This window comes from Callorhinchus milii, unplaced genomic scaffold (genome assembly GCF_018977255.1).
Source record: "Callorhinchus milii isolate IMCB2004 unplaced genomic scaffold, IMCB_Cmil_1.0 Scaffold5, whole genome shotgun sequence".
Classification (NCBI taxonomy): Eukaryota; Metazoa; Chordata; class Chondrichthyes; order Chimaeriformes; family Callorhinchidae; genus Callorhinchus; species Callorhinchus milii.
In genome coordinates, this window is record NW_024704746.1 from 5,724,270 (window position 1) to 5,751,777 (window position 27,508).

Consider the following 27,508-nt stretch of genomic DNA (forward strand, 5'->3'; position numbering starts at 1 on the left):
GCCAAACGACTAACAACTGTGCTCTTACTTACAGCTTGGTAAAAAGAGTTGGGTGGAGTAAGGAAATTTATCTATGGTTTCGCCCCACCCGGGAATGAAGCCCAGGTCCTCTCACTTGCAAGGTGAGTGTGCTAACAAATATGCTACTGGACTCCCAATGTGACCACAGCAGTATCCCACAACAGTCTTGGAGTAAGTGACCAAATTATTTTTTTTTGGTGGGGGGGGGGTTGGGGGAGAATTAAGACTCTTCCTCTCCGTATAAAGCATTAAACCAAGGTTCCGTCTGCCTATTCAGGTGGATGTCAAAGATCCCATTGCACTATTTGAAAAGAAAAGGGAGTTTCTCTCTCCTGGTAGCCAACAATCCCCCAAATAAAATTGGTCACTCACTCCACGACTGTTTGTGGGATATTGCTGCCTGCAAACTGGCTGCCGTGTTGCATCCACAAAATACTAAAATAAAGTCAGGCGTCTCAACGACATAAGGCGCTATATCAAATGCAAGGATTATTATTATCACTCGTCACTGATGTGTGACAGCTCTCGTGCAACTATAAGTGAATATACATATTCTTTTGAAGTTTTAGGGTCCAGTTATACATCTTACAAGAAGCACATAGAACACGTAGATAGACAGAGAAACTGCTCCCAACTCCAGCCAACGTTTACCTGTGCACTTCTCTGCCCAACCTCCATTCCCTGCTGCATATTTTAACACTGGAGTCAGCCAGGTGGACCTCTTAGCTCTCACCATTCAACTGGTCTCCAATTCGGTGCTAATCTATGTGAAGAATGGGCAGTGTGGAACTGAACACCTGCTCAGGACTGACCCCAAACTGCACAGAGGAGATATTGTGGGTGAGATATTTTTGTGGGCATTTTGTCCACAAAATAGTCACTGTACTTTACAGTACATTCTGTGAGGCGCTTTGAGACATCACAAATGACGTGATAAGGTGCTATAATAATATTATTATTATTATAAGGCACTATATCAAATGCAAAGATTATTACTATTAAAATATTATACCCTATCAGCCTGTCCTGTCCAGGAAAGAACCCCCACCCTGTGTCTTGTGTACAGCACAAGAACAAAGCCTGGGGAGTTCCTGGTAAGTGGAGAAAGGAACAACAACAAATTACACTTGTGTAGCGCCTTTCACATCGCAAAAACATCCCTAGGCGCTGTTAAAATTGTGAGAGCAAGGCAATAGGAGTTAAAAAGGGTGTGTAAGTGGTCAGGTTGGCTCCTGAAGTGGAAGTGGAAAGATTGTGGAGGGGGAGGGCAAACCATCTCATTAATAAATAGGTGTATTCCCTAAAAATAATCCTTGCATTTGATACTGCGCTTTTTCCCGTCGTCGAGTCATCTCAAAGGATTTCACAGAATATATTGTAAAGTGGATTAACTGTATATTTTGTGGTGGGTGAAACACAGCAGCCAACTGTGCACAGCAGTGTCCAACAAACAGTCATGGATTGAGTGACCAAATTATTATCATTTTTTGGAAAATGCATTTCAAACGGGTAACGTGTAAAAGTGGAATAAATACCTGCACTCCTCAGGTAGCTCATAAATCACGGCTGCTTTCAGCCTCTCCTGAGTTAAGCTGTTTGCCTTATGCAGATAGTTATCAGGTCCCTGTGCGGCTGCTGACATGACCCTATTATGACTATTGTTTCTATCAAAGTGTATACAGGGAGGGGAGGAGAGGGGGTGTTGAATGTTGCCATGCCTATTGCCTTGCCTCACTCACTCTTGTCCGCGTGCTCGCCACAAACTCCCGCTCTGTGCAAATGCACTTAACCGGAAAAGCCCATTAAAATAAAATCCGACGCCCCTGCAAAGCAGCGTGATTCCAAATTATTATTACTAAAAAAAATAAAAATAATCCGGTCACTCAATCCGCGTCTGTGTGCGCGACACTGCTGTGCGCGACTGGCTTGCCGCGCTTGGCCCACAAAATACACGGCGCGCCCTGCGAGGCGCCTTTTGAGACGCCGCAACGATGCGATAAGGCGCTGCATCAAAATTGCAAGGATTATTGTTGTAATTATTATTATTCCCAGAGACATAAGTAGGTAAACTTGGGTTTTGGCTGGTGTGCGCTTGCGGGAGACAGAGGGAGGGAGAGAGAGAGTTCAGACACAATAAAACTGACGCCTTTAATAATACATGTTCTTCCTATCTATCTATCTCTCTATCTATCTATCTATCTATCTATCTATCTATCTATCTATCTATCTATCTATCTATCTATCTATCTATCTATCTATCTATCTATCTATCTATCTATCTATCTATCTATCTATCTATCTATCTATCTATCTATCTATCTATCTATCTATCTATCTATCTATCTATCTATCTATCTATCTATCTATCTATCTATCTATCTATCTATCTATCTATCTATCTATCTATCTATTCTATCTATCTATCTATCTATCTATCTATCTATCTATCTATCTATCTCTCTATCTATCTATTCTATCTATCTATCTATCTATCTATCTATCTATCTATCTATCTATCTATCTATCTATCTATCTATCTATCTATCTATCTATCTATCTATCTATCTATCTATCTATCTATCTATCTATCTATCTATCTGATCGTCAACTTCTCAGTGCGGATTGTGCATCTGAAATCCTATGTGGTAGACAGCGCATCTGTATGTATATATATATTTAACCCTACAATCCCTAAACACACTAACAAAGTGGGTCGGTTAAAAAAAGAGAGAGAGAACATCTTCACAAATGAGCGGGTCGGTTCAGGTGATAGAAATTAGGAGTTTCTTAGTAAAGCGGAACGACTGTTGTTTTTTTCTTTGCGATTGGAAATCGGTTATAAAATGAAGTGAACTGTAGCCCAGGATCCGCTTTCAGAATTGTGTCTGTGTTTTTCTCTCTCTGTCGCTTTTTCCAGGTCGTTTTTAATCAGCAATTCCACAACCAGGAAAGCGATTAAAAAGCCACTATCTTTCTTTCTTTCTTTCTTTCTTTCTTTCTCTCTCTCTCTTTTTTTACACACACACAACAAAAATCCAAACTTCAAAAATTAGAGTGAAAGGGCTGTGAGGGAATTATTTCTCAAGATTGTCAGCAAGATATCGAAAATATTCCCCCCCACCCCCACCCCCCACAAAAAAAAATCATTGACGGGGAAATGCTCCAAAATGTCTGCAACGGTTCAGGAATGTTGGAATGTATTTACATTTGGATCGATTGGGTCGGGCGCAAACCGAGGCTCGTTTTTAATTATTATCATTATTATTATTATTGATTATTATTATGAATTACAATTAATGATTCTAGAACCCTTGTGTTTGATGCAGCGCCTTGTCACGTCGTTGAGACGTCTCAGAAAGCGCTTCACGGGATATACTGTAGAGTGGATTGACCGTGATATTTTGTGGGTGACATTATTATGGTTGTTATTAAAAATATAAAACTGGGTTTGAATCAGCGACGAATTTCCCTGACGTCTTGTCCTGAAATTGTCTTAACTGTCCTAATTCCAAACCTATGTGATTTTTTCCCCCTCTCTCTCTCTCTCTCGTTTTACCACTACCCCTTTTCTTTCTTTTTCGTTGTTCCCGATATTGGAAAAGGAGTGAATTTAGGAAGTCAGGGCGAATTGGAGAGAGTGAGTGAGTGAGAGTGAGAGAGAGAGAGAAAGAGAGAAAGAGAGAAAGAAAGAGAGAGAGAGAGAGGGAAGTTAAGGTTCAGTCGGTGTGGACGAGCGAGTCAGTGAGTGAGTCTCTGGGTGTGTAACCCATTTTAATGATTAAATCTTGGTGCACGATCCAATCTGTCTGAGATCAGACACGGCTCACACACGGCTCCTTTCCTTTCTCTTTCTCTCTCTCCCACCCCTCCTCTCCCTCCTCTCCCTCTCCCTCTCTCCCCGTATCCGCCTTTGTTAAAGAAGCTCTGAGCAATTGCTTCTAAACTCTGTCCTCTGCAAATCCGACAGCCAAAGAAACAAGAAGGGACGCAGGAAAAAAGCAACGCATTGTCAATTTCCACATCACCTCCAATGCTCCCTTCCCTTCTGTTACTGCTCTCCCCCCCAACAAAAAAAATATCCAGACTGTGAACAAATATTCACGTGAGTCTCTCAGGTTAAAGCCTGAAGTTCTCACTGGTGCAGAGGAGCGACATGGCATTTTTTTTTTGTGTGTTATAAAATAAAAAAAATTGCGCTGCTCAAAGCGGTTTGGGGTGTGGAGGGGGTGATATTTAAGCCCCGACGAGCAAAAGTTTGGGAAGGACTTGTGCAAACAGGGGGGGGGGGGGGGGGGGGGGGAGCCTTGGAAATCTGAAGTGCCTCTCTTCGGATGTTGAGCACCGCCGCTTCTGCGTCGCGCAACAAAACCGCGTGGAAAGTTTCTGTGCGAATTTACACGACCATCAGAGTACTAATTAAGGTGTTTCATTTCCCCGCACGAAAAAGGGCGAGTTTCAGTTTGGAAGTAAAAATGTTTTGATCTCCCCCCACCCCACCACCAGCCCACCCTCTCTCTCTCTCTCTCTCTTCTGTCTCTCTGGCGTTTCGTTCCACCCCATCCATCCATCCATCCATCCATCCATCCATCCCTCTGAATATTCCCAGTCCATTACAGCGCCGCGTTATTACCGAACGAACCCCCCCCCCCCCCCCCCCTTCGCAAAATAATCTCGTGGGAAGCGTTAACAGTTAATAAAGTAGAAGGCAGTTCCTTTTTCAGGACACAAAACAAAATGACTCGTCTGTACTGTATAACATATCATGCAACGTACGCGCGCGTGTGTGTGTGTGTGAGAGAGAGAGTGTGTGTGAGAGAGAGAGTGTGTGTGAGAGTGTGAGTGTGAGAGAGAGAGTGTGTGTGTGAGAGTGTGTGTGTGTGTGAGTGTGAGAGAGAGAGAGAGAGAGTGTGTGTGAGAGAGAGAGTGTATGTGAGTGTGAGAGAGTGTGTGAGTGTTTTCAGGTTTGCTCATTGGCAGCGACATTTACAGTATGTACGTGTGTAAAAGAGAGAGTACATGATGTGTAACTGGGCATGTTACATGCGACATGTATATCATTCGTGTGTGTGTGTATACGTGTGTGTATAATAAATATGTGTCTGCATATTAGATGTTTCTAAACAAGTTATTTGTGTGGGTATTTGCGTGTATGAGTACACATGTATACACACACACACAAATAAATATGCATACGTAAATCACACATACACAACTACGCCTGTTACATGCGTGCACATATGTGCGTTTGATTGTATCTACTTGTGTGTGTAAGTAAACGTGTATGTATGTATCTATCTATCTATCTACATGTGTGTGTGCATTTATCTATTGATCTGTACATGTGTATAATACACATATATAGAGCAGATTGTGTGTATGAGACAGAGGTAAAACGTGGTATTTATGAGTGTTTGTGAGTGTGTGGGTCTAAACATGTATCATTATCCCTCTAAACAGTATTCGTTTACATCCATTCTTAATTTAAGTGTTTTTATGATTGAATTAGTGTCAGATAGGGCTTTGGTAATATGTATAATTACAGCTCGCATGTGTGTGTGTGTGTTGGTGGCGGTGGGGGGGGGGGGGGTAGAGAGACAAACCAGGGAAGAAAGGAAAATTCATATTAACATCAAACAGCCCAATAAACTTGTTTGCAAGTTAAATATGTCAAGGAAAGAGTTTAAACTTCAGCGACACAGTCTCTTCACAGAAAACGAAGCATTTTCCTACCGTTACCCGAGTTATGAGCCGCTGAATCTTGCAATATACTACTAACAGGAACCTCACCACTGCAGGAACCTCAGTAAATTATATATACAGTATTACAGTATACAGTAGTATTAATTCATCGTTTTTCCGAGGGTAATAATCCCCTTTTAAAAATACTGTAATAATAATAAAACAATAACATCAACAATAATTTGGTCACTCAATCCACGACTGGTTTGTGGGGCATTGCTGTGCGCAATCGTCTGCCGCGTTTCGCCCACAAAATACACAGTCACTACACTTTACCGTTATATTCTGTGAAGCGCTTGAGACCTCTCGAAGACGTGCTATATCAAATGCAAGAATTATTATTATTATTATTTTGGAAGTGCGAATCATAGGAGGGTGGATTAAACCCGGGGAGAAACAACACCAGTCTGACACACGGTCCCAAACTCCTTTTGCAGATGAATGAAACATAAAGAAATCGCTCGGTTTTACTTGCACTCCGTTAAAATATTTTTTTTAAAAAACGCGCACTTCTTCAAACTATTTTTAAATAAACAATTTTTTTAAAAAAATATTTCAAAACAACATCCGCGTTTAGCCCACAAAACACGGTCACTCCACTTCACAGTATATTCTGCGAAGCCTTTTGAGACGTCTCAACAGCCCGAAGATGTGCTGTATCAAATGCAAAGATTATTATTATTATTATTATTATTATTATTTTGCGATAGTATTCCCAACTCGTTCGAATACGTTTGCGTTAAAGGTGTCAATTTTTACCCTTCGAAAACTAAAGGTCAGCATGTTGATATTGTTAAGCCCAATGGCTCATTAAACACCAAACACCCAGGGAGTATTTAAAGGGAATAATTCTTGGAGGAGAGCTGGATAAATGGAGTGTGATTTGGAGGATTTAGAGGAGGCGGTTTCGTTGTGTTAATGTATTTATTTGCAGTCAGTTCGTTAACGATTGTCCTCTCCAAATGTCACTGGGGGAGGAGAGGTATCAGAGAGGCACAGGGAGAGGGGGTGACACACACACACACACACAGGGGGGGAGAGAGACACACGGGGTGGGTGGGGGGGAGAGAGAGATAGACTCGCACACACACACACACACACACACACACGGGGAAGAGACAGAAACGCACATACACACGCAGTAGACACACACACACACACACACAACGGGGGGGGGGGGGGGGGAGAGAGTGACACACAAACACATACATACACACACACAGAGGGGGGGTGGGGGGGTGGGGGGAGACACACACACAGAAAGCGGGAGAGAGAGAGCTACTGAAAGAGGGGGAGGGAGGACACACACAGAGACAGGGGTGGAGAGAGCCACAGAGAGAGGAAGAGAGAGTGAGAGAGCCACAGAGAAACCCAGAGAGAGGGAGAGAGAGAGAGAGAGAGAGAGAGAAAGTGAAAGAGAGCAATGTGAAATTGGGATTGACAGCTCAGGTTTAGACCCGGCACTGCAGTGTGTGTTTGCCTCCCAGCGCACATGCAAATCACATTATTCAAAATCTGTCATTCAAATATCACTAACTCTCCCTGAATTGCCATTTAGGAGGGGTTTTATATACAGTATATATATATATTGATTTAGTTGGGGTTTATATATACATAAACATACGTGACACTGAAGCTTTTTTATATTGTATATTATATATTCTGGGGGTTATATCTATATTATACATACATATCATATATTGATTTAGATAGTGATCTATTTGTTTTAATATATTATATATTTAGGAGTATACACCGTTTTTATGTATTGATTTATATAGTGATTTAATTGTTTATATATAAACACATATATTTCAGTGACGTGTCACTGAAGTTTTCCATGTATTATAGGTAATATACGTTTTTTAAATATATGTATCGATATATATATTGATTTAGATAATGGTTTATTTGTTTTGCCTACGTGTCACTGAAGATTTTTTCATACATATTATACTATATATTTGTAGGGTTTCTTATATATATTGATTTAGAGTGTGATTTATTTGTTATATATATAAAAAACAAATTGATTAAATGGATATATATATATATATATAAATTGACCTATATTCCGCCCCACCGCTGAAGCAATAAACCCTCTAACGGCGAACAGCCCCACATCCCCATAAATCCTATTTATTTTAAGAGAAATATATTTTTTTGTTCAAACTTTTTTTTATTTTAAAACAATCTCTCTCTTCTGGAAGCGGCGGGGTTTGGGGAAGCCGTACGGATCCGGTTTCATTGTAATCAGAGTTTATTTATCATGCAAACGCTGTGTGTGTTAATGCATTGGCCCTAAACCGCGCGGGCTCTGTATTGTGGTAATAATACACTTTACTGTGATCTGTGGAGTTTGTCTATCAAACACGAGGCTTTCTTTCATTCACGTCAGCCGTAGAGACAGAGAGAGAGAGAGACTGTATAACTAGAGAGGTGTGTGTGTACAGAGAGAGAGAGAGAGAGAGAGAGAGAATGAGGCCATCTACCTGGGAATTCATAGCCAATACAGACAGAAACAGCAACAAAAGAATTCAGCACAGGACTGGAAAACAAAACGGATAAAATATATACTTTTTCCTTCCAAAAAGTGTCACAAACTAAAGAAATCACATTGAACTCTCTCTCCCTCTTTCTTTCGAGTCTCAAGGTTTGCATCGCCGCTCTCTCTCTCTCTCTCTCTCTGTCTCTATTTATACAGATATAAAATATATTTCTATAAAATATATTTTTCGTTGCAACCCCCTGCCCCACACCCCCGCGCCTGGTAAATTTCGGTGAAATACCCGCCTCGTTTTAAATAAAACGTGGCATTGTTTCGGCATCACAGAGCCGCTCTCAACACAATGAATATTCACTGCTTTAATTGGGGAAAGAGCGCCTTTAATTTTTTAACACCATTTGCCTTTATTCTTTTACACACCATTTCACATTCATTCCACATCCCCAGTTTGTATTTGGGGGAAGAGGACGACGAGGCTGTGTGTGTGTGTGTGACAGATCAGGGTGTGTAATTATTATACTACTCTCCACTCCAGTAATCTAGAAATCGGGGAGGGTTTATAATATATATATATAATATATATATACGCGCTTTCGATTTCTCTCGGTGAGTGGTTATGGTGAAGGGAAGTGTGACTGACATTCAGGGGCTGAGGAGATGGAGATGGGGAGGGGGTGGGGGTAGTTCTCGCTGTTTCACAAGGGACCCCTTCACCTCTCGCCAGTTTTATTTCCCCAGACACCCCCCCCCCCCCACTCCCCCAATGTTTATTTGTGAAATTGCCAAATCAATATTATCTACCCATTCCCAAAGAAAAAGACAACTTCAAGTTAACACGCGCCTCCCTGGGTATGAATTTATAATAATAATAATAGCAATGATAATAACAATAATCCTTGCATTTGATCCTCGTCTTATCACGTCGTTGAGACGTCTCAAAGCGCTTCACATGATTTGCTGTAAAGTGAATTGATTGTAATTTGATTTCTCTGACAGCAGTTTAGTAAATAAAAGTGACATCGCTGGAAAATATTATACGGTTAAAAAAAAAGAAAGTACTAGAATAATCAAATACTATGAGGGAGAAGGGTGCTTAAATGTAACCTTTATACATAAACAGTTTTATATGAGAAGCCATGGATGTGGGAGTTTTTCCCGGTGATTCAGTCGAACATTTTGACTGTAAATTTCCACTTAATGCCCAGGTTTGTTTCTCTGTCGCAGTAAAGTCTAGTTTCGTGCCGCTTTTCTAAATTTATTTTAAAAACAATGCCACAAATTATTTTGACTTTTACTCATATTATTTTACTCGTACTTCATATGCAATAAAACGCTTTTAAAATTAAACCCCCGGTGAGTTGAGGGTAACCGAGCAATACTGCATCTTTCACTTGGGAGGGGGGGAAAAAAACATCTTGATTTGGGGAGTTGAATATTGCATGTTAATAAGGCGAAGGGGATTAGCAGGAAGCAAATGGTGATAAATTAACTTTAGCAGAAGCCGATCATAAACAGAACAAAATTGGTAAAATTGATCACATTTATTTCCCACAACAGCGCTGCACATCAGCTGTGTCTAACGATTGCAACTGACTGGGGATTGTGTGGTGTGAACACGGGTTTGTGTGTGCGTGTGTACACGGTTATGTGTTTGTGTGTACACGGAGATGCGCGCGTGTGTGTGTGTGTGCGGAGATGGGTGTGTGTATATGGGGATATCAATCCGTATCAATAACTAACCTTGTGTATTAAACGTGCGTGATTATTGAAATATAGGTTGCAAAACACGTACTGTGTATGTACATGTACATATTGTGAGCGAGCTGCGCGTGTATACTGGCGAGTGTGCATTTGTGAGTGTTTCTATATTTGTTAGAAGTGTTTATGGCGATGAGGGCATTCATGTACAATATGGTTTCGTTTAGAAGTATTAGTGTGTATATATATCTGACTGCGTGGCTGTGTTGATGAGTGTGGGTTGTACACGAATATATTTTGAACGTGTTGTGTACACGATTATTGTGTGTGTGTGTGTGTGTGTGTGTGTGTGTGCGCGCGCGGTCGGTGTGTATATTAGTGTGATTTTACGGATATGAGTGTGGCTGTGTGTCTGCGAGAGCGATTGGTGTTTACGAGTTACATTTTACGCGCGTTGTGTTTCAGGACATGAGTGCGTTTGAGTGCAGTTGTGCGCAGGCACGAATGGTGACTCCGTAAATGTGCGGGTTGTGAGTGTGCAGCTGTGCATATTTTGTGAGCGGGTTGTGCAGAGGTGAGTGTGCGTTGGGGGGGGGGGGCAGAATTTCTTATCGGGAGTGCAACTGTGAGATTGGGTGATGTTTACGTGGTGCTTGATGGCAAGCATCAACACGCAGCCTCGACTCTCTCTTGACACGAACAAAAGCTCACCTGAAGCTGATTCAAATAATACACAGAGACAGGAGTCGGCGACAGACTGGAGGGTGGAATAGATTGGGGTGTTGGGGGGGGGGGGGGGGGTGGGGGGAGAGAGAGAGAGAGAGAGAGAAATCAGGGAAGTTTCTGAGACTTTACGCTAAGAGGCACTCACCCAGGAGAGAGGAGAGGGAAGCGGAACTCTGAGCCGAGGCTTGGAGACTTCCTTCCATTTTCAACCCGTCCAACATGATCCCGGGGAGAAGTTGTACCTAAAAGGCAGAGTGAGTATCGTGGTCAACTTGGCCGCTCCTTACACACTCTCTCTCTCTCTCTCTATCTATCTCTCTGTGTGTTTGTGTCTCTCTCTCTCTGGGAGGATAGAAACACACACACACACACACACACACTGGGCTCCACTTGAAGCAAACGCCGCTTCCCGACTGGTGGTGACCCGCTCGGCTCATGGAGAGGAGAGTGAGAGCAGACTTGCTCTCCCCCCTCCCCACCCTCCCCCGCCCCCCCATACACACACACACACACACACACACAGCCCCAAGGTGTCCAGACCAGCAGATCCCTTTCTGAAGGCACCGTTGAACCCTCACAGACAGAGAGATTCGCTAAAATCAGAGAGGTGCAACTAAACTAGTCTGTTTCACACTCACACGAAAAAAAAACGAAAACAAAAAAACCCCATAAATTTGTAAAATCGTAATTTTCCCCCCAAAGAAAACCAGCCCAGCGCGGAACTGTTGCAAAATGCAACCGGGATTCGTACCGACCTCACTCGGTCCAAATTGCCAATCGAAGAAATTGTCATTAAAAGTTTTTAAAAAAAAGCTATTTATTTTAATCCGAGTCTATTTTTTTTAACATCTATCTGTTGGTCAAAACGCCACGTGTTAATGAATGTATTCATTTATCGTCTCCGCCGCCGAGGGAGGAACATTGATGGATAACGCCAAAGATTGAACACGTTTATTCAGTTGCGATTCGTGTTGGTTTTAATAAAATAAATATAAATAAAAACCGACTGAGATGATCCAGAATGAAAACAAATCGTGTGTGAATGAATGAATGAATTATTTCCCAAATCGGGAGCGGAATCAATGATTTATTTGGAACAACCCCTCTGCTCCGGCGAACAAGACATTATTGTTAAAGAGCTCCTACTTGAACCATGAACTTGGATTCCCTGTTACTTTGCTAACACATCCCTGATCCCGGGAATGATCCCGCTTTCCCACCCGTTCCCGGCACATCTATCTCCCTGAGAGTTTTCCACTCGCATCAGTAAGTTTAACATTGTAAACTTTTCGCCAAATCTCGGTTTGTGTCCACTCTTTTATGCCGCCCGCCCGCCCACACACAGTGTACAGTATTTTGCATTATGTATATATATATGTTAAAGTCAGCTTTATCAATAAAAAGCGTTATTTTAAATCGTTCTTTTAATGGTATTTCGTTTCAATTAATTGTTCAGAAATGAAAGTTGGGACTCCGCGTGTGTTCCGTGTCCCGTTTCTGCTAATATCGCCGTGAATTTAGTACAGTGACAACAGCTTTTCACACTGCTGTTCTCTACTCTCACACATGCACATTGCCCACTCAGACACACACATTGCCCACACAGACACACACACACATTGCCCACACAGACACACACATTGCCCACACAGACACACACATTGCCCACACAGACACACATACACATTGCCCACACAGACACATACACACATTGCCCACACAGACACACACATTGCCCACACAGACACACACATTGCCCACACAGACACACACATTGCCCACACAGACACATACACATTGCCCACACAGACACACACACATTGCCCACACAGACACACACACACATTGCCCACACAGACACACACATTGCCCACACAGACACATACACACATTGCCCACACAGACACACACATTGCCCACACAGACACACACACATTGCCCACACAGACACACACACATTGCCCACACAGACACACACACACATTGCCCACACAGACACACACATTGCCCACACAGACACACACACACATTGCCCACACAGACACACATTGCCCACACAGACACATACACACATTGCCCACACAGACACACACACATTGCCCACACACACATTGCCCACACAGACACACACACACATTGCCCACACAGACACACACACACATTGCCCACACAGACACACACACACATTGCCCACACAGACACACACACACATTGCCCACACAGACACATTGCCCACACAGACACACACACACATTGCCCACACAGACACACACACACGTTGCCCACACAGACACACATTGCCCACACAGACAGACATTGCCCACACAGACACACATTGCCCACACAGACACACACATATTCCCGAAGCAGACACACATACACACTGACACATACACAAACACACATACACAAACATGCACACACATTGCCACACACTGTCACACACACACAGAGATCAATCTAAAATTTCATCCTGTTTAAGAGATTGCGAGGGGCTGTGACATTTAGTGGCTTCCTACAAAACCACCAGAGTGTGAACTGACATCTCTTATCCCGCATAGTTTTAAAAATGTCTCGAAACTCCCCCCACCCACCCCCCCAAAATATACATATTTAATCAAATCATTTTAAATATATATATTTTAAAAGATATGTGCTAAATGCATCAAGGAGCGTGGCGAATAACCTGCAAACGTGTACACTTTACGAAGTTCCTTTACGAATAAAACATTAAACCCCAGTTAAATACAAATCGTTTAGAGACATTTCTTTCTTTATGATTTCCACAATTTTATTTCGATCAAGAAAGCCACAGGTGTTTTTTTGTGTGTGTGTGTGTGTGTGAGAGAGAGGGGGGGGAGGCTGTTTAAAAAAAACTTGTTAAAAATAAACCACGTTATTAAAAGCACATTTTAGATAAGTACTTGAGACGTGATAAGGCGCTATATCAAATGCAAGGATTATTATTATTATTATATAAAACTTGGAGATTGAGCGACACTGGGACACGAGTTAAGTGTGTGTGAGCTGACAGGAAAACATTTAAATAAAGGAGGTTCCTCTGGAAGTAATTTACAAGGAAAATGTCAGCTTGGTGTTTGTGTGCAAAACAGATACGATTTGGAGGTTAAAAAAAAACTGCCAAAATCAGAATATCGGTCCGTCTGTCTTGTCAGGGACTCTCTGTCTCAAAGTCTGGATAAGGGATCTCTAGTTTTTCCCCTCCCCAATTACACTGCAAAGTATGATTTCAATAGAGAGACACACACACACAGACAGAGCAAAGACAATGTTCAATGTGTTAAGTCTACAATAATAATAATAATAATCCTTGCATTTGATATAGCGCTTTTCACGTCGGGAGGACGTCCCAAAGCGCTTCACAGAACACACAATTGATGGTCAAATTGCAACTCACCCTCGATATCAGTTACTCCCGGCGCTCAATGAATGGACAGAGTTAGCATATCTGCATCTGTTTCCAAACCGACCTCACCACCCTGGGTTTCTCGCTCTCGGATCAATCCCAGTGCAGGTACATCTCTCCCAGAGCCGATTCCCAGATTCCCACTGCCAGTCGCAGGCTGGTAGATAGGCTCACTCTCTGTTCTGGGGAGGTGGGTATATAAAAAAAATCCAAGTAGTGTATGTCAAGTCTAATAACTCCAATACTTGCACACTCCCTGTGTACTGTCGGCAGAGACTCACTCTCCTGATACCCTCTCTCTCTCCCTCTCTCTCTCTCTGTGGCAAGTCACAATCTGATCCCGACTCCCAGACTGCCTTGTCCTGGTGGGTTTTTTTTTTAGATTGTCCCCTCCCAGAACCCAAACTTCCCCCTTCCCCTTCCCCCTCTCACACACACACACACACACACCACCACACACACCACACACACGCACAGGGAATCACACACCTTCTGCTTCTGTCATATGGGAAGTTAGCGCTGTTGGATTGTTCCGCGCCGGTCACAGGGCAGAGGCACTGGGCGGAGGAACAGCTGGCTGTCAGCTGGTGCAAAATAGTCCCAGGGACCAAACCAAACCAAACACAAAATAAAACATCGACTCTGCACGGAAATCAGAGGGAAACTCGTTGCTCGCTCAGGTCCAGGATGAAATTACAGTCACAACCCGCTCAAACTGACGCCAGGTATTTGCACGCTCTGAGGCTCTGAGTGATTTATCATTGCAGATGTTTTTAGGTGTTGTAATGTGTGAAGTGACTTCAACGCCTTCCACCACAATTTATTTGGTCGCCGTTTCCCCCCAATACAATGCCGATCATTTGGTCACTCAATCCGCAACTCGTTTGCGGGGCACTGCTGTGCGCAATTGGCTGCCGCGTTTCGCCCACAAAATACGCAGTGAATCCGCTTTACAGCATATTCTGTGAAGCGCTTCGAGATACCCCAACGACGTGACAAGGCGCTACATCAAGTGCAAGGATTATAATTATTCGTATTTAATTTCAGCGGGTGTCAGGTCACTTTTAAACACTTCAAACCTAATGGAAAAGTAAGTGTGCAAAAGGGGGCTCACTCACTGACTCACTGTTTGACTAGTTTCACACTCTCTCACACCCAAAACCAAGGAAATTACGTTACTGGCCTTTCTTCTGAACCTTTTGTTAAAATAATAAACTATTATTGAGAGCCCCCCCCCCATTAGATTCAGTGAATGTGTGTAAAATCTGAGTAGCCATTTACCGCGTTGCTACCTCTTATTCTAACGTGTTTTCGTTGGAATGATTATATCTCCGTCCCTACTCTTCCCCTTCCTCGTTCCCCTTTTCCTTGCCCTTCATCCTCTCTTCCTTTCCCTTCATCGAATTCCCTTGGACCTTGCTCCTGACTCCCAACACCCTCTCACCATCGATCTCAAAGCCTTCCCTCGCACTCCTGTCCCCACAATCTCTCTAAATAGTCATCCATCCACCCATCTGGCTCTCTACCCCTCTGGTCGCGCTCTCTATATATACCCCTCACACCTTGTCTCCCTCGGTCTCTATATCTCTGTTGTTATATCTCTCTCTATGTATCTCTCATTCTCTACATCCCTCATCTCTACCTCTCGTTCCAGCTTCTCTCTCTCTCTCTCCCCACTCTTTCCAACCTCTCTCTCTCTCCCTTCCTCTCTTTCTAACCACCACCCCCTCTCTCTCTCTCTCTTTCTCTTTCAATCTGTGTCCCTCCCACACGCTCTGTGATCTCCATATTCACCAGGTTCTCTATTTTACTGTCAAGCTCAGTTCGATGGGGGATTTGAAAGTCGTTTTGCAGCTTCAGCCCTTAGCAGTAGGTTAGCCCAAACCCCCACCACACGATGAGTTAGTGACTCTCAGAGCTCAGAGCCTGGTGCCTGGTTATCACCTGTGTGACTGGTGCCCAAAGGCACGGAACTCGCTTCGCACTCCCCGGGCACTGTGCTAAGCTCCAGAGGGGTTTCCTGAACCCTTTCCCAGTCTCTCTCTCTCTCTCTCTCTCTCTCTCTCTCTCTCTCTATCCAGCCAGTAGGGGCTGAATGCGGGACTGGGAGGAAATAACAGTTGGGAATCCAGGAAAAAAAGTATATATACTTTACCCAACCACTGAAAAGATCCAACAGCCACTGATGCGCGGAACTTTTAACTTTTATATCTCTTTCTCTCTAATGTCCTGACAGTTTGTTTAACTACACTTGCGACATTTGAAGAGAGGCAATTTCTCTCCCGAATTTCTGTCCAAAATACGCACCTCCATTCGTCCACAGCACTCCCCCCCCCCCCCCCCACTCTCCTGGAGGAAATATCCCCCAACTCAGACCCCTCTACACTTTACAATATATATTTAAAAAGAGACGAGCACAGGCCCCCAAAACAACCACAAATAATAATACAAAAATCTACATTTTGAACAAAAAATTATATGGGGAAGGGTAGGGGGGATTGCATTTATTTTCAATGAATACGCGCATTGAACAAGTTCTTCTCTTGTACAGGGATCAGATGGCGTGAGGCTTGAGTCTGGGCCGAGGAGTTGGGGTTAGAATTGGGGGGTTGGGGCTGGGTGGTGAGGCTTGTAGGCTGGGGCTCGGGGGTTGAGGACTGGGGCTCGGGGTTGGTGGCTGTGGAGTTGGGGTTGGGGGTTGGTGGTTGGGGATTGAGGAGTTTGGGTTGGAGCTGGGGTTGGGAATGAGGTTGGGGCTGGGCTTGGTGTTTGGGCCTGGGGTTTGAGTTGGGGTTGGGGGTTGGGATTGGGTGTTGGGGATTGAGGAGTTTGGGTTGGAGCCGGGGTTGGGGATGAGGTTGGGGCTGGGGTTTGAGTTGGGGTTGGGAGTTGGTGGTTGGGATTGGGTGTTGGGGATTGAGGAGTTTGGGTTGGAGCCGGGGTTGGGGATGAGGTTGGGGCTGGGCCTGGGGTTTGAGTTGGGGTTGGGGGTTGGGGTGTTGAGTTTGGGGCTGAGTTTGGGGGTTGGGGTTCCGCTTGGGGAGTCTTTGTGGAGACCAGGACTGGCGGTGCCGCCTCTGTTCCCAAACACTACACCCCACAGACTCTCCTCTCAGCTCCCCCTGTCCCCTGACTGCCTCGGGTCAGCCGCGAAAAATGAGTGACAGCATTTCCACGCAGCGACTAACAAAAGCAGTCAGGAGCTGTACATGTCATTACCAGGTGACGGTGTGGCTGGTTTGACTCTGAATGAACCTCACTCAGACAGTGACCTGTGTCCTGCAAACAGCGGCTGTCTTGACACACGGGCAATATTACACTGTGTGAGAAATGATGGCACATTAGCGCTGACAATTTCACTGTTACAGTGTGTGTTGTGTGTGTGTCTCTGCACAGTGACAACGTGGAATCGTTTCAGACGGGGTGGTTATACAATAACAACTTGATACATTCTCTCTCTATGTATATATGTATATATAGGGATGTAATATATGTCAAATAATATAGGGAATAGATTTATCTATATACCGGATGATTGAGAATGTAATAGTGTAATGGTTATATGCGTTGGGAGTGTTTTATATGGATTTATATAAATGTAAGGAATGTAATGTGTTTATAGAGGGAAGGCAATGTGTGAGATGCTGTTTATGTAAATGGCGTTCTCTGGTGTACGGTAGATTATACACAGATGAAATTAGCAATTTCATGTGTTTATATGAACATAGAGAACACAATATATGTCATGTGTATATAGAGGCAATTGGGGATGTCATATCTAGGTACAAAAAGAGAGAATATATATATACATACACAGACTTTATATATATTTATGGATATTTACTTTATTATATAGAGTGCAATCGTGATATTCGATTTTATTCTGAATCATATTCTGGATGTGGACCAGGCGTATTACTATTGAATCAATATTACACACCGAGGAGGGAGATATCTACCAAACACGTTCGATTATAGATCGGTTATTGCACGAAAATAGAGCGGATTGTGCGTTCCTACCTTTATGAAATGGGAAGAAGCGGTGATTTGGATTATAATATTACATGGTTTAACGGGAAACGAGGAAGGAAGGGGGGGGGGGGCGGGAGGAGGGGGGGGGGGGGGGTGTTGAGAAAATTACTTCCCCCTAAAATGAATATGTTAAAGGAGTAAAGCACATTTAGCAAAGTCTCACACTCCTCTGCAATCCCGTCACATTGGATTCCAGCAAACAGTGACCTGACTGCTTGGCTATCACCATTATCTCCTTCACAGCCACGCACAGAGATTAATATTTTCTTATCGATTTTTTTTTTGGCTTTTGAATATAATTATCTTTCTTGTTATCTTGGAAGGCATCAGCGGCCGCTTAGATAATAATGTGATAAGAGCTCATTAGCGCCGGCTTTGCTCGGGGGCAGGTTTTATTGCAAATCTCACTCACTGAAGGCTGTTATTGAGGGTGTGAGGCTGTCCACACACACACACACACACACAGGCTGATACACAGCAGAGAGGGAGAGAGAGAGAGAGAGAGGCGAGGGAACCAGTTCCCAGGCTAATGCCCCCCCCCCCCCCACCACCACCTCCAAAAAAAAAAACACCCCGAAATGTACAACTGGGAGAAAAAGTCGGGGATAATTCGTTAGCAGACAGAAATATCAGTTCGATTTGGGGATTTTTGAAACTAATACAAGTGGACAAAGAAGAGAAAATGAGGTTCATAAATGCAGACTTGCAGTCGGATAAGGCGGATGTGTCTCTTTCTGTGATTTTAAATTAAGTTCTCTTTCTGGGAATGCAATATATATATATGTACAAAGGGGGCGAAGACACGCACATATACACAGGGTGAGCAAAAAAGTCGTGATTTCCTAAACAAATCAAAATATCATAATTTCTTTAAGTCGTATTAGAACATTGTAATGGTATCATGACCCTATATATATGTACACACACACATACACCCACACACATATATATATATATACACACACACACATACAGACTGGGTATTTATTATACTATAGAGAGTGCAAAAGTTATATAAATTAATACCGCTCCTGTCTCTCTTCTTCGCTCACATTCACAGTTGCAATGTTCTTTTTAAACAATATTTAAACTGCACGGATTGTAGCCAACTAAAGCGATGAAAGTCATCGACTGACTTAGTGTGGGGGAGAAACGGGCGAGAGGGGGGAGGTAGGGAGCAGAGAAAGAGGGGGAACGGGAGAGGGGAGGAAGAGAGAGAGAGAGAAAGAAAGAAAGAGAGAGAGGGGGAAAGAAAGGGGAAATATGTAGAGAGGGAAAGAGGGAAATGGATGGAAGAGAGTGGGAATAAAGGGAGAGGGGATGGATGGGGGGGGGGGGGGGGGGCGTGGGGTAGAGAGGGGGAGGGTATACATAAATAGAGAGAGAAATATATAGATATCTATATATCTATAGATAGGGGGGAAATCTAAGATCCGGCTCTGGAGAAAGTGCATTTTAGCAAAGAGAAATCTTTCCTCATCGACCTTTCCGGACAGAGAGTAATAACCTCCTCAAAAACAAAACAAACAGTGCCAGAAAAACACAAGTAACATTTCTCTGTTAATCGTGTTGCTGTTGAGATTTGACTAAAAACATATTAAATATAAAATATATCAAATCGAAATACATTTTGACGGCAGCATTTAACCATTTAAAAGAGTAAAACCAAAAAAAAACAATAAACTGAACGCAGAAATGCGAAAAACCATAAATTAAAGGGGGAAATAAAATTAAAATCGCACCCCAGGGAGACATTCAGAAAAGGGGCTGCAAACAAGGCTTAGTTTTCAAATGATAATTTAAAAAAATCCTTGTATTCACCACACACACGGCGCCGTGCACCACCCCCCCCCCCCCCCAAAAGAAAAACACAGGGCTTCCAGTAAAGTGTAGTGACTGTGTATTTTGCAGGTAAGTTGGGTTGCAATGCCATCGAATGACTGGATAGAATCCATGCTTCCCTAACGCATCAATCGGGCAGACAGGAGACCGGGAATATACCAATGGGACAATTGATCAAGGTTTTTATGGCGTTAGATTTATATTATATGGCTCTGACTTTGCAACCTTCAGCCCCAGTCTGTCTGTCTGTCTGTCTGTCCGTCTGTCTGCCCAACAGCCAAACCAGCGACCCACCGCATCCCATCCCAACCGGCTCATCAGGGTCGAGCTTAGTGGGGAACACATGTTATGTTACTACTGTATATCCTAAAACAAACCCAACTGACTACAGTTACCAAACATTTCAGCTCCTCACCCCCCCCTCCCCACAGCCCGAGGCAGACAGACAGACACTGAGCATTCAGCACTCCAGAGCTCAACCCAATTTCTGCTCGGAAACGTCGACTCTGAAACAATATTGTACAGTACTTGCATTTTTGTTTACACACGTTTTACTTTTACACTTTATTCTATTGCTCTCTCTCTCTCTCCCCACCCCAATTTCCTTCCCCAGGCTGCCTGTGACACTCCTTAGTCTGTCTGCCTGGCACCGTCGACTGTGTGAAGGCTATAACTGGAGCACACATACACTCTCTCTCTCTCTCTCTCGCACACATTTCACACCAGCAAACCAGAACTGCAATTAACACACACACACACACGCCTTGAAAGCAAACCTCCTGTATGTGGCCAGGAGTCATTTCCCTATTGCATTACTGTTTTTCACAAAATAATACGGTATTTATATAAATTAATATGCAATGTTAAATCTCCACTGTATTCCCCTCACATTAACCTCGCGTTGGATGATGGCGTGACGAGGTTAAAGAGAAAGCTCTCTCTGTGTAACTAAACATAACCACGGGACCAGCATTCAGTGACAGCACAGGGGTCATTCCTTCACTTTAAACCCAAGTTAAACCTGGCGTTTAAATACATTCCTGTTTTTCTTAATTTAAATTATTAACACCCTTTAAGATAAACAGCATTTTCTGTGGAATACTATTTTACTGGGCTCCCAATATCATGGCATTTGGATTTCCAGTTTGGAAACATTTTAATAAAGAAATACTGATTGGTTCTTTGCAGAATAATAATAATCCTAGCAACTAACTACAGTTATAATGCCTTATCATGTTGTCAAGACGTCTCAAAGCGCTTGACAGAATATATTGTAAAGTGAATTGACTGTGTATTTTGTGAGTGAATAAAATACTATTGATCCTTGTGACTGATGGCAAACGTGTTCAGGACCAGAGGGTTTTGTATGGCTTATATACAAACCAATGGACACTTTGTTTTTTTGGTCAGCCGGGTGTCTGGTACATCACAGCGCTTCACAGTATCCAAACGAGACTGAGAGTTTCATACACATAGAAATCCCTGTGTCTGGAATGGAATACACACCATCTCCCCCAAAGGGATGTACCCTGTTTACCTAATTCCAGGGAGTATTAGGTGCAGGTTGGCAATGGCCAAGGCTTGAGGACCCCAACAAATATTGGAGTTAATATTGGAATTTAACCAGCAAAAACTGCAAGCTTGCCACTGCGAGCCATTTCACATCCAATTAGAACCATTCTACCATTAGGGCTTTGGCTTGCAGGCTTAATAGGAGTTGAGTGGGAAGAGTCCTCAATGACTGATCTGCCCCTCCAGGTCGAGCCAGGCTGGCAGGTCTGTCATCAGCAGAGCCCTGGGATATTGCAGGCTACCGAGACCACTCAGAGGGTGGACTCAATTCTAACGTTCCATTGCCAAACATGTTACCTTAGAGCCAACTCAGCAAGGAGACCCATTTACCTCCCCACACCCTCAGGATGGAAATAGAGTAGTTACAGGCAGGTAACCCTGATCATCTCATCGAAAGGCCATTCTTGATTCTAGCATTGCCAGGCAGGACATGACATCCGTACCCAATCCTGCCCTCCACAGTGACATCTCCCCAAGTCCTGGCTGGTTGGTATTTGCTCCCCCTGACCCAGATCTGTGAAGGCCAATAATAATAATTATAGTAATAATACTCGCATTTGATATATCCCTTTGTTAAGATGTCTCAAAGCACGTCACAGAACAAAGTGAATTAACTGTGTAATTTATGGACTGTATATTTTGCACACAGCAGTATCCCACAAACAGTCATGGATTGAGTGACCAAATTTTTTTTTGGGGGGGAGGGATTATTATTATCGGAAAGCAATCCGCCAATCTACTAACAACCAGGTTCCTAATTACTGCTAGGTAAACACAGGCATACGGAGTCAGAACACTTGCCTAAGATTTCGCTTCTAGCTTGCGAGGCGAGTGCTCTAACCAATACGCTACTGGACTCCAAGCATCATGGTAGCCTTACCCTCATCCTGGCTGAGAGAAGCTAACTGCATGACAGATTGGGGGAGGAGAGGGAGGCGTTGGGAAATTCCTGGTCTGGGCGTCTCTGTGCCACTCCGACGCAACACATTAATCAGCTGTCAGCAACTATACAGAATCTCTCAATTCTGCTGTTGTTGAAGGTAATTCAACCTTCGTGATTATTTTATAACAATCGGTGCAGTTTCTCCTGAATTAAATCTCTCGCCCACGCACAGTGTTGATGACAGAAATTGTGATATTGTGGGTTGGTATCTGGCAGCATAAGATCAAATGGAGGTGAAAGGGCTTTCTTCATCAGAACCTCTATTGTAGTAGTTTATATATAGAATAATGGACGCCCTGAAGGGAGTTAGAGGCTGCATGTATCAACATGCATCAAGCGGTTTAGAGAACATCATGAACAGTATAAGCTAACTTGAGCTGTTTATATCAGTCAGCTCTGAACCCAAAGATTAAGCTCCTGCCTTGCAATCTCTGGCATAATTTTATGAGGTTGTTTTATTTAGTGTTCAATTTGTTTGGGTGTGTAGTGTGAATGTCCGTGCACCATGTGGGGAAGGCAACTGGACAATTAGGATACTATTTGGGCCACGTTAATGAAAAAAATCTTTCAGATTCAACCTGCTGGATAATAATAATCCTTTTTCGAAGCAGATTCGATAGTAATCGTCAAAAAGGAATTGGATAGGTACTCGAAAAGGAAAAAAATTGCAGGGCAATGGATAAGAGCAGGGGAGTGGGACTAATTGATTATCTTGCTCGGGTCCTGACCCAACTGTACAGCGCCTTGGGACGTCCTCCCGACGTGAAAGGCGCTCAATAAATGGAATCTTGTTGTTGTTGTATCTCTTACAATGAGCTGGCACAGGCACGGTGAGCCGAATGGCCTCTTTCTTGATGTAAGATTCTATGATTCTATGTGATATAGCACCATTCATGTCGGGAGGACGTCTCAAAGCACTTCACAGGATTTACTGTAGAGTGCAGTCACTGTGTATTTTGTAGACAAACACAGCAACAATGCACACAGTAATGTCCCACAAACAGCCATGAACTGAATGACTCATTTTATTTGGAAGATTGCTGTCCAGAACGCAGGCAGATGGGACCTCAGTTTAACATCTCATCCAAACAACAGCACCTCAAACAATGCAACGCACCCTTGCCCCCACACAGCATTGGAGTGTCAACCTAGACTATATGGATTCCAAGTCACAACCTGAACCCACAATTTTTTGACTCAGAGGCAAGAGTGCTACTGACTGAATGAGACTGACACACTGGATATTTACTGTATACTCAATAAACATTGGGGCTAATAGTCACTGCCCAACAGACAGACAGAGGTGAAAACTGTGATACTGCATAACAGATTCTGCGTGTTCATTATTACATCCCAACCACCAGGAACATCGCATTATTCGCTCCATGGCAAAAGAAGCATAAATGATGTTGCAGAAAAATAAACAATACCTGCATGGACCATTTGAAGCTAAAATTAATGTATATGGATGGTCACATACCTGCCCACATAAACTGAAATTAACCACAAACCAGGACGTACACTAAAATGTAGTCCTGTAGCGAATTCTGTGAAGCGCTTTGAGATGTCTCAACAATGTGATAAGGTGCTATATTAAATGCAAATATTATTATTATTATATAGCCACAGCGACGAGCTCTGAGTGACACAGGGTCTCTTTTGACAAGTGGAATGTTTCTTTACGTTGCTCTTCACTCTCCTTTTCTACTCAGTGTGGTGACTCGTACCGGAGTAAGTTTCCCAGGCGCTGGCGTCTCTCCAGCATCTCAACCACGTGTCAAACCTGCACGTGTGATATCCAGACGCTGAGAGCATTAACAGTCTATTGAATTGTGAAGGTGATGGGGGCCGGGTGAAAGCAACAACTGCTTAATCCTGTTCTCATCCAGCCTGCACACGTGAACTTGCCATCAGGGGGTCACAGAATTGTCATCATGAGTGGGTGTTTATGTTGATTATATTCCTCAGTGACTCAAGCACACTGAGACCAACTGTGGCCGCAAATGCTGCCCCAATTCATGTCAGGAAGTTAATAATTAATAATAATGATCATCCTTGCATTTGATCATGTCGTTGAGACGTCTCAAAGTGCTTCACAGAATAAATTGTACAGTGGAATAAAAACAGGTGTTCCCAGGTGTTTCCATATTGTAAAGTGGATTGACTGTGTATTTTGTCAATCCACAAAATAGATCTAGATCTCAACCAGGAGAGCAGAAGGGGGGCCAACATTGGCCTCGGTGCTTTTCAATGAGAGAGGGGAAAATCCTGCTCTTGATCACTAAGCGGATTCCCCCAACATTGAGAACAGAATGATGTTCTCACAGTCAAACAGACTGACAATATCCACTGTCAAGGCCCACACATGGAGAATGGCCACTGGTTGAGGTACCAGGGGCAAATGGAGTGTATGGAATGATACCCCAACAGAAGGAAAAAAAGGGAGTCAAATGTCTTCAGGAGGGCAGCAAGCAAGGGGAGACAATGGAAGTAAAACAAATCAACATACCTTTTAGTACAGTAGGCTTCACTTACCAGTAGAGTGGAGGACCAGGTCAGTTGCAGCCAAATGCCCGCTGGTACTGAGAGCAACACTCAACAACTTTAACTCTCATATTGAAAATGGTTTGGGATCCATAGATACATATCTCGATTGGAGCATTAGGTCACAGATCCAGCCCAACTTCAGGACATAACATCAGTCAGTGGTTTGTGGCCATTCATATTCTTCCACTAGCTTGAAGGTCTTTTGAACAATTAATTGGTTCACGTGGCAATTCTCTCAGCTCTGAGTCAGAAAGCAAACCCCACATCGGGACTTTAGGATCCTCATCAACAATCACACCAACTCAGTACTGGGGAGCACTGCATTGTTGTAGCCCACATCCTTGCACTTAACATAGGGCCTTATCACGTTATTGAAACGTTTCAAAGCTCTTCAGAATAGAATATATCTTAATTTGCATTGAATGTGTACCTTGTGGACGAAATGTGGCAGTCAATTGTGCACAGCAGTATTATTGGATTGTGAGACCAATTTTTTTTGAGGGATTATTACTCGCAGAAAGTGATCCGCCAATCAACTAACAACTGAGTTCCTACTTACTGCTAGGTAAACGAGTAAGGAAACTTGACAAAGATTTCTCCCTGCCTGGGCATCGAACCAAGGTCCTCTTGCTTGCGAGGCGAGTGTTCTAACCTTGCTTGTGAGATGAGTAATCAAAACCAGGTTCTCTCTCTTGTGGGGCAAGGACTCCTTGATAGTGTAAAGCGGTGTGACTTTATTTTGTAGGTAAATATGCCAGAAGTGTCCCTCAATTGAAGTGGTTATACAGTTGAACCTGCTTACCTTTCCTTTTTGAAGAACTGAGCTGTACTTGAAAGTTTTTATGAATTTTTCTCCTTTTTGAATAATATTTGACATCTCTGCCTGACAGCTACAGACAGGAATGATGCATTGTGTCAAACAGCGTCTGGGGGCGAAAGGGAAAAAAACAAGACTTTGCAAGAATTCGGCTACATTTTGTCATGTCAAATTGAATCTTATTGGCATGCTTCAAAATAGTATTTTAAAAAAGTGGCAAGGTTTCACACCAGTTACAGTCAAACCTGTTTTGAGCAACCACTCAGGGGACTGAACCAAAGTGGCCTTCACATAAGGGTGGCCTCTGAATAAGGGTTTGTTGGCTCATTGACTGGGCCTGAATTTTTTTTAAATTTCCTTAGGGCAAAATTTTTCAAGGCCTCATATGTTGACTCAACAACAAATTACATTTACACGTAAGGAGGAAGTCCCAATCAGAGTCAGAGCCGGACTTGCATTGCAGCAGTCTTGCAGCCACACGCACAGAGTGTGGGAAGTTTTCTTCGGAGCACACATTTCTCACGGCAGCTGTCTTGTGGTCGCATACTTAAGAAACGGAGAATTCTTCAGTACATGAATTCCTGCCTGCAGAATCGTCCTCTCATGCAATGCAGAATACAGGGATTCTTCAGAGCTTATATTTCTCATCACAGCAGTATTGCAATTGCATAGAATAGAGCATGAAAATCTTCTTCACACCATGCATTTTCTTTGCAATGCTGCAGCCACATACAACAGTATGTTAATTTTTCTCCAGCGCCCAGATTTCTCACTGTATTAGATCATGTCAGCTATGATCTAATAAGAATGGCGGAATAGGTTTGCGGGGCTGAATGGCCTCCTCCTGTTCCTACGTAGTAGTGTTGCAGTCCTCACAACAGTGTTGCAGTTACATGCAACAGAACCCAGGAGTTCTTCTCCAGAACATGCATTATAAATTAAAAAGAAAATGGTCAGATTCTCAGCCAACTACTGAACAAATAAACCATGGAGTAATTAAGGACTCCACATACCAGTGTTTCCTGAGCTTACATTGTTGTTAGTTTATATTGTTGTTAGTTTAGACCAAAAAAGTGATAAAAAGTATACTCACACACTAAATGTGACGTGAACCCAATTATATTTTCTTTCATCTCTCCTTCAGACAAACATGATGTCTGTCACATATTTCTACACGTCAACATATTTATTTCCTCCTCTTTTACAATTGAGGAAATAAACGTAATCCTTGCATTTAATATAGTGCTATTCATGTCAGCAGGACACAATGTAGTTTACAAATATAGTGTCTTTCACGTTGGGAGAATGTCTCTTCTCTTTTAGAATAGTACCATAGGATCTTTAACTTTCACCTGAACAAGGAGACAGGTCTTCAATTTGATATCTTATCTTCGTTGGGAGGCTGTCACAAAGTGCTTCATGGGATTTACTGAAATGTGTAGTGCCTGTTGGCCAATACACCAGGAGAAAGTTCCTTCTTTCTTTGAAAAGTGCCATGGGATCTTTAATACCCACCTGAACAGCCAGACGGGACCTTGGTTTAATGTCTTATTTGAAGGACGGCATCTCCAAAAATGCAGTGCACCCTCAGCACAGTGATGTGGGTGTCAGCCTAAACTGTGCGCTCAAAGTCCTGAT

At 43.1% G+C, this 27,508-nt stretch overlaps 1 protein-coding gene across 1 annotated transcript in view; it reads right to left on the minus strand.

Annotated features, from left to right (window-relative positions):
- Positions 1–25,074, minus strand: part of LOC103184779 (LIM homeobox transcription factor 1-alpha) — a 107,495-nt gene extending 82,421 nt beyond the window's left edge. Inside the window, exons 1-3 of the mRNA XM_042335516.1 lie at positions 25,042–25,074; positions 14,109–14,299; positions 10,836–10,932 (exon numbers count right to left, since the gene is read on the minus strand). Coding sequence (XP_042191450.1) covers positions 10,836–10,911 — 76 coding nt within the window. The 5' untranslated portion in view covers positions 10,912–10,932; positions 14,109–14,299; positions 25,042–25,074. The remainder of the gene's footprint in view (positions 1–10,835; positions 10,933–14,108; positions 14,300–25,041) is intronic.
- Positions 25,075–27,508: the final 2,434 nt, after the last annotated feature.